Source organism: Anolis sagrei, chromosome 12 (assembly GCF_037176765.1).
Source record: "Anolis sagrei isolate rAnoSag1 chromosome 12, rAnoSag1.mat, whole genome shotgun sequence".
NCBI lineage: Eukaryota > Metazoa > Chordata > Lepidosauria > Squamata > Dactyloidae > Anolis > Anolis sagrei.
In genome coordinates, this window is record NC_090032.1 from 1,111,646 (window position 1) to 1,120,302 (window position 8,657).

The following is an 8,657-nucleotide window of genomic DNA, read 5'->3' on the forward strand; positions in this document are numbered from 1 at the left end:
AGGTCTAGAGCCAGAGTTCAAACCATGATTGACATGTCTAGGAGTGGAATCTGAACCTCACTTGACAGGTCTAGAGCCAGTTTGAACCATGATTGTCATGTCTAGAGCTAGAACCTGATGATAGACAGGTCTGGGGCTGGAACCATAGCCATAGGCGCTTGGTCCAGGTATGAATCCGGGCAAAATGTACATCTTTGGCAGCCTTCTGATTGCATTTGTCCCAAGTGCCCTTCCTCCTGGCGATTTGTCATTCATGGAAACCCAACTGAACTTGGTTGACATGAGAAACTTCCCCAAAAGGAATCCAAAGCAGAGGAAATCAACGATTTTGATCAATGTTTATGGTTTACATTAAATATACATAGGCATTAACATCCCCAGAGCCTGATGCCTCCAGGTAGCAGAACGAGATAAAAAAAAGAGAGAGGTCATATTTGAGAGAATCTAGAGCTGGAGGCCTCCTATATATATATATATGGATCGAGAACCAAAGTTTCAAAAATATTAAAGGGTTCTAAAAATGTGGGTTCTAGAACCATGCATTATTGTTCTGGAGCTAAAGCATAGACCAACTGTGGGTTCTAGAGCTGAATAGCCTGGAACCCTGAATGCCACAATTATGGGGGTTGTCACCACACTGTTCTAGATTGGTTTAGGGATTAGAAAGGCCAGGACCAGATATGGTAAGGTTCTCGACAGGAAGAATGGAGATTGGCTCTAGATTGGAATACTCCAGAACCAGAGAAAACAGGGGGTAGGGGAGAACCCCCCTTTTAACACTGGATTGACATAATGGTGGATAGTCTCTAGTTCTTTGGGTCTCAATGGTCCGAAGGCTTGCGGTTCCGATCTGGCCCTTATTTCCTGCCTTGGGGGAACCGGTACCCCCTTGCCGCATCCCCCATGATGTGCCAGTATTCCCCAAACTGCAGTTTGGCCTCGTCGTTGTCCCCGAGGCACTCGATCTTCTCGTCCAAATTCCCGGCGCCCTGCAAGGAGAACAAAGAGATGTTTACCATTCAAATAAGTAGGGCCTTTGGAGTGTTGGACCCAATATTTTGCAATGCAACCCCAATGGAGATCTTGGGGTTTATTTAGGTGACCACGGAACGTCTTTCTGACCCTCCTGTCCTTTCTTTCAAGGACTGGATCCAACCCCTTGCGTTGACCAAGATGGATCCAAAACAGATGTGGAGTGTCTCATATCAAGGATCTAGATTAATGCAATCCCAATGGGCATCTTAGGGTTTATTTAGGTGACTACAGAAGGTCTTCCTGATCCTCATGCCACTTCTTTCAAGGACTGGATTGTATTGACCAAGATGGATCCAAACACAGAGCATCTCATCTCAAGGACGTAGATGAAGGGCCTCTCAATGCTCCAGATTTCCCTACAAGATCCATCAGCCCTATCCAGAGTAATGAATGTTAAAGGAGTGTGGAACATTCATCACTCCGGATGGAGCTGATGGGTTTTGTAGTTGGCCCTACAAGTTGCTCCAGGGAGGACTTCACTCATGGATTATAGAGCTTCCACTGTTCTCCAACTTCACTCTTTGGTCCATCTTCTGTTGTCCTCCAGACGTACTGGACCAAAACTCCCATCGCTCTCAACCAACATGTTTAGGATGGAGGAATCATGAGAGTTAGGGTCCAAAACATTTGGAAGGCACCAGGTTTTGTACCATAGAAGAAACCTGGTGGGTCTTGTAGGTCAAAACATTGAAGGAAGGAGGTCACTCTTGGATCACCCAGTTCACTGCTCACCTCCTGATGTTCTTGACCAAAATTCTCATCTACCTCAACTGAAGGTTCATGGGAGTTACAGTCTAAAACATCTGGAACACATGGAGCTGTTTTTGTGTGGGGTTGTTGGGTCTTGTAGGCCAAAACATTGAAGGAAGGAGGTCACTCATGGATCACCCAGTTGACTGCTCACCTCTAGATATTCCTGATCTAAAGTATTATCTGCCCCAACTGAAGGCTCGTGGGGGTTATGGTCTAAAAAATCTGGAACACATATTTTTGTGTGGGGCTGTTGGGTCTTGTAGGCCAAACATGGGGCTGAGGTAGAGTTTCCAGTGTTCTCCAATTCACTCTTTTGCTGTCCCCTGGATGTTCTGGACCAAAATCCCCATTGGCCTCAACCAGCATGGCCAAGATGGAGAATCAGAGGAGTTATGGTCCAAAACATCTGAAGTCCACAGATCTAGAAGACTTGAATGAAGAGGAAAGGGAACCTTGAGGAATCAAGTGTCTACCCAATCTTGGGGGTGGCCTACTCACCTTAGCAAAGTGGGGAAGCCTCTGGGCCACCAGTTCTTTGAGCTCGTTGGGGGTCAGGCATTCCTTGCGTCCCTTCACGGCGTAACAGTGGAAGTTGTTGATGACGATCTCAATGGCCCGCTCCACGTTGGTCAGCTCTTGACTGTCCTGGAGAGTTGGAGACAAACGGAGGAGGAGAAGGGAGAGGTTAAAACCATTTCTTTCTATGGGATAATATTGATCTGCTTGGAACCCCATAGGATACAAGAGATTTCAATGTGATGAGGTCAATTGCTGGAGTTCCCTCCTTCCAGGACACTTCTGCCTCTTTTCAACCATGGATGGTCAGAAGTAATTTCTTATGTGAGGAGCTCTGCATCTCTCCATGCTTGAAAAGAGGCTGAAGTGTCCTACGACGAGGAAATTTCTCAATGTGATGAGGTGGGAAGGGAGAGGTGGGGATGAAGTGATTCTGCCGGATGCCAGAAGTCGCCCTGAAGCCGTTGAACCAGACGGCCTTCTTCCTACACAAACCCGCCCGCCCTGAAACTCCGAAGGAACGGAGGCTCCTGCCTGAGCAAGATCCAGGGGGATCCACTCTACGTTCCACTCGAGGCCCATTTCTCCACCCTTGAGAAGTTCAGCTCAAAGCCCATTCCTTGAGCGTTGAAAAGTTCAACTTGAATCCCGTTCCTCAAGCCTTGAAGGGTTCGACTCAAAGCCCGTTCCTTGAGCTTTAAAGGGTCCGACTTGAAGCCCATTTCTCAAGCTTTGAGAAGTTCAACTCAAAGCCCATTTCTCAAGCCTTGAAAGGTTCAGCTCAAAGCCCATTCCTGAAGCCTTCAGGCTGTTCCTCAAGCCTTGAAAGGTTCAACTCGAAGCCTGTTCCTCAAACATGAAAGGTTTAACTTGAAGTCTGTTCCACAAGTGTTGAAAAGTTCAACTTGAAGACAGTTCCTCAAGCCTTGAAGGGTTCAACTCAAAGCCCGTTCCTTGAGCTTTAAAGGGTCCAACTTGAAGCCCATTTCTCAAGCTTTGAGAAGTTCAACTCAAAGCCCGTTCCTCGAGCCTTGAGAGGGTCAGCTCAAAGCCCATTCCTCAAACCTTGAGAGGTTCAGCTCAAAGCTCATTCCCCAAACCTTGAGAGGTTCAGCTCAAAGCCCGTTCCTTGAGCCTTGAGAGGGTCAGCTCAAAGCCCATTCCTCAAACCTTGAGAGGTTCAGCTCAAAGCTCATTCCCCAAACCTTGAGAGGTTCAGCTCAAAGCCCATTCCTTGAGCCTTGAGAGGGTCAGCTCAAAGCCCATTCCTCAAACCCTGAGAGGTTCAGGTCAAAACCCGTTTCTCGAGCCTTGAGAGGTTCAGCTCGAAGCCCGTTCCTCAAACCTTGAGAGGTTCAGCTCGAAGCCCATTCCTCAAACCTTGAGAGGTTCAGGTCAAAACCCGTTTCTCGAGCCTTGAGAGGTTCAGCTCGAAGCCCATTCCTCAAACCTTGAGAGGTTCAGCTCGAAGCCCATTCCTCAAACCTTGAGAGCCTGGTCCTCGAGCCTTGAAGGGTTCAACTCGAAGCCTGTTCCTCAAGTGTTGAAAGTTTCGAACCAAAGCCCATTCCTCAAGCCTTGAAGGGGTCAGCCCTATTCCAGGGGCTCTCAGGTGGCCCATAATTAATATCTATGGGCCACATTTCACATTTTTGGGGTCTTTTAAGGTCCAGGGGACACCTTCCCCAGTACTTCATCCAAGGACACTTCTGGGCCTGCACCAAACCGAGTGAAAGGACATCCAATTGAAGCTTCTCATTTGGGGCCAATGTTTGGATTTCTGTGTTAATGGTCCTCTCGTTTCTTTTAGGGGAGAAAATGCTATCTCCTTGTCCACCATCATTGTTATAGAGGATGTTTGGGGGTCACTTGGGGTCCCATCATTATGGTAAAAAGATAGTCCTTTAAGAAAAGATCCCACCTTCAAAATAAGGTCCTACCATCATGATAGGAACCTGGTCCTTTAAGACAAGGTTCCACCATCATGACTATCCAGACAAGGCCCAACCATCATGGTTCCTCAAGACACGGTCCCACCATAATGACAATAAATCAGTCACTTAAGACAAGGTCCTACCACCATGGTTCCTCAAGTCAAGGTCCCACCGTCATGATAGTAAACTAGTCACTTAAGACAAGGTCCTACCACCATGGTTCCTCAAGACAAGGTCTCACCATCATGATAGTAAACTGGTCACTTAAGTTAAGGTCCTACCATTATGGTTCCTCAAGACAAGGTCCCACCATCATGATAGTAAACTGGTCACTTAAGACAAGGTCCTACCCTCATGGTTCCTCAAGTCAAGGTCCCACCGTCATGATAGTAAACTAGTCACTTAAGACAAGGTCCTACCACCATGGTTTCTCAAGACAAGGTCTCACCATCATGATACCAAACTGGTCACTTAAGACAAGGTCCTACCATCATGGTTCTTCAAGTCAAGGTCCCACCTTAACGATAGTAAACTAGTCACTTAAGGCAAGGTCCCACCATCATGATAGTAAACTGGTCACTTAAGACAAGGTTCTACCATTATGGTTCCTCAAGTCAAGGCCCCACCATCATGATAGTAAACTAGTCACTTAAGACAAGGTCCTACCACCATGGTTACTCAAGACAAGGTCCCATCATTACAGTAGGAAGCTAGGCCCTCAAGACAAGGTCCCACCTTCATGATAGTCCTCCAAGGTAACCATGCAACTCTTGACCTACCATAGTCGCTATAGGTGATGTTTTAGATTTACATGCACTATATATATATCACCTATAGTGACTATGGTAGGCCGAGGGTTGCATTGTTACCTTGGAGGACTATCATGAAAGTGGGACCTTGTCTTGAAGGCCTAGCTTCCTACCATAATGATGGGACCTTGTCTTCAGGAACCATGATGGTAGGACCTTGTCTTAAGTGACTAGTTTACTATCGTTAAAGTAGGACCTTGACTTGAGGAACCATAAGGGTAGGACCTTGTCTTAAATGACTAGTTTACTATCATGATGGTGGGACCTTGTCTTGAGGAACAATGATGGTAGGACCTTGTCTTAAGTGACTAGTTTACTATCATGATGGTGGGACCTTGTCTTGAGGAACCATGGTGGTAGGATCTTGTCTTAAGTGACTAGTTTACTATCATGATGGTGGGACCTTGTCTTGAGGAACCATGGTGGTAGGATCTTGTCTTAAGTGACTAGTTTACTATCATGATGGTGGGACCTTGTCTTAAATGACTAGTTTACATACGCATCAATCTCAGGAGTATGCTATGCCTTGATGTGGGGAGTGGGTGCTCAATTGCTGGGCACCAATGTGTCCATGCAAACTGGCCACTTTGCACAACCCAATGTGCAATGGTGCCCTCTCCTTGGTGCCACAATCGTGACTCAATGCTATGGAAGCCTCTTTGAACTCTTTGGCAAACTACGACTCCCAGGATTCCCATGACAGTCAAAGGCTCCATCAGGCTCAACCAGCAGATTGAACTGGATTAAACATCAGTTGTGGACAGTGCCCAAAGTGGTGTCGAAGGGCATGAACCCCCCCAGTAAGAGGGAGGACCGTCCCAGTTGTTGTTCCTGCCTTTGGATATTGGTTGATGATGTCAATCCAGGGCTATGGAGCATCCCACGTTTGGATAAATATTTGTTTTGGGGCTCTTCCGGGGTTCGGTCTCGATCTCGGGAAGGATCAGGAAGAACCTGTTTGGACGCCGAACGACGCCAGAAAGAGCAAGGCGTTTCCCTGGATGAGCTTCATTCCTTGGGAAGCTCATCCCGATAAACTCCGGGCCCCTTAGAGGCATCCGTGATAGGAGCCAATGGCGCTCAATGCAGATCAGGTATCACCTCTGCACTAAACCCACCCGATGTGTCCTTCCAGCCGTCCATATTCCAGTCTGGAGGAACCACTGGTCTTCCCAATAGGTCCCAACCATCAAAAGTAACTTCCAGGTGTTGATTCCTGGCCTCGAAGTCTACAACCCGGAGTGGGACCTGGCTTGGCTTCCCTCCTGCCTTTATTGGCCCCATCGCGGCGTCGGGCATGGCTCTGACTCAGTCCTTGATTGGCATCAGCCTTGGCTTCTCCTGGCAACGCAGGCGGGGTCTTGGGAGCCAAACCGAGGTGTCGCCCCAGGTGTCCGCAGCTCAGTGGCCCAACTGGAAGGGACTGGTTTGGCCGGAGCTTGGCGTTTCCTGGTGGGAAGGTGGCTCCCATAATAACGTCCCAGTGTTGTGGTAGGAAGCTGGTCTCTTGAGACAAGGCCCCATCATCATGTCCCTTAAGAAAATGTCCCATCATCATGTCCCTCAAGACTACTATAGTAGGAACGGAAGGTAGTCCCTTAAGCTGGTCTCTCGAGACAAGGTCCCACCATCATGTCCCTTAAGAAAATGTCCCATCATCATGTCCCTCAAGACCACTATGGTAGGAACGGAAGGTAGTCCCTTAAGCTGGTCTCTCGAGACAAGGTCCCACCATCATGTCCCTTAAGAAAATGTTCCATCATCATGTCCCTCAAGACCACTATGGTAGGAACGGAAGGTAGTCCCTTAAGCTGGTCTCTCGAGACAAGGTCCCACCATCATGTCCCTTAAGAAAATGTCCCATCATCATGTCCCTCAAGACCACTATGGTAGGAACGGAAGGTAGTCCCTTAAGCTGGTCTCTCGAGACAAGGTCCCACCATCACGTCCCTTAAGAAAATGTCCCATCATCATGTCCCTCAAGACTACTATGGTAGGAACGGAAGGTAGTCCCTTAAGCTGGTCTCTCGAGACAAGGTCCCACCATCATGTCCCTTAAGAAAATGTCCCATCATCATGTCCCTCAAGACCACTATGGTAGGAACGGAAGGTAGTCCCTTAAGCTGGTCTCTCGAGACAAGGTCCCACCATCATGTCCCTTAACAAAATGTCCCACCATTATGTCCTTCAAGACCACCATGATGGTAGGAAGGTAGTCCCTTAAGCTGGTCTCTTGAGACAAGGTCCCACCATCATGTCTCATAAGAAAATGTCCCATCATGATGTTCTTCAAGACCACCATTATGGTAGGAAGGTAGTCCCTTAAGCTGGTCTCTCAAGACAATGTCCCACCATCATGTCTCATAAGAAAATGTCCCATCATGATGTTCTTCAAGACCACTATTATTGTAGGAATGTAGTCCCTTAAGCTGGTATCTCAAGACAAGGTCCCACCATATTGTCCCTTAAGAAAAGGTCCCACTCTCCAGATCTCTTGAGACAAGGTCCCACCATCATGTCCCTTAAGAAAAGGTCCCACCATCCAGATCTCTCAAGATAAAGTCCCACCATCATGTCCCTTGAGAAAATATCCCATTATCATGTCCCTCAAGACCACCATTATGGTAGGAAGATAGTCCCTTAAGCTGGTCTTTCAAGACAAGATCCTACCATCATGTCCCTTAAGAAAAGGTCCCACCATCCAGATCTCTCGATACAAGGTCCCACCATCATGTCCCTTAAGAAAAGGTCCCACCATCCAGATCTCTCGAGACAAGGTCCCACCATCCAGATCTCTCGAGACAAGGTCCCACCATCATGTCCCTTAAGAAAAGGTCCCACCATCCAGATCTCTCGAGACAAGGTCCCATCATCATGTCCCTCAAGACACCATTATGGTAGGAAGGTAGTCCCTTAAACTGGTCTCTCAAGAAAAGGCCCCACCATCCAGATCTCTCATGACAAGGTCCTACCATGGTGAAAGAAAGCTAGTCCCTCAAGACAAGGTTCTACCATTATGATTCCTCAATACAAGGTCCCATCACAATGGTAGGAAGCTGGTCACTCAAAACAAGGTCTCATCCTTATGGTAGGAAGCTAGTCCCTTGAGCTGGTTTCTCATGACCAGGTCCCATCATGATAGGAAGCTGGTCCCTTAGGAAAAAGTCCCCACTATTGTGGTTCCTTAATACAAGGTCTCATCATTATGGTAGGAAGCTAATCCCTTAAGACAAGGTCCCACCTTCAAGCTAAGGTCTGTCATGTAGGAAGTTTAAGACAAGGTTCCACAATCATGTCCCTTAAGAAAAGGTCCCATCATCCAGATCTCTCGAGACAAAGTCCCACCAAGATGATAAAAAGCTATTCCCTTAAGAAAAGATCCCACCATCATGATGAGAAGCTGGTGTCTTAAGACAAGGTCCCACCTCCAGAACTCTCAAATCAAAGGTCCCATCATTATGTCCCTCAAGACACCATTATGGTAGAAAGGTAGTCCCTTAAGCTGGTCTCTCAAGACAAGGTCTCACCATCCAGATCTCTCAAGACAAGGTCCTACCATCATCATAGGAAGCTGGTCTGTCAAGAAAAGGTCCCACCATAATGGTAAGAA

The 8,657-nt window shown here is 47.5% G+C and overlaps 1 protein-coding gene across 1 annotated transcript in view; it reads right to left on the minus strand.

Moving 5' to 3' along the window:
* Positions 1 to 321: 321 nt before the first annotated feature.
* The window catches only part of LOC132764461 (protein S100-A14-like), a 9,505-nt gene continuing 1,169 nt past the window's right edge, over positions 322 to 8,657 (minus strand). Inside the window, exons 3-4 of the mRNA XM_060758488.2 lie at positions 2,287 to 2,433; positions 322 to 989 (exon numbers count right to left, since the gene is read on the minus strand). Coding sequence (XP_060614471.1) covers positions 858 to 989; positions 2,287 to 2,433 — 279 coding nt within the window. The 3' untranslated portion in view covers positions 322 to 857. The remainder of the gene's footprint in view (positions 990 to 2,286; positions 2,434 to 8,657) is intronic.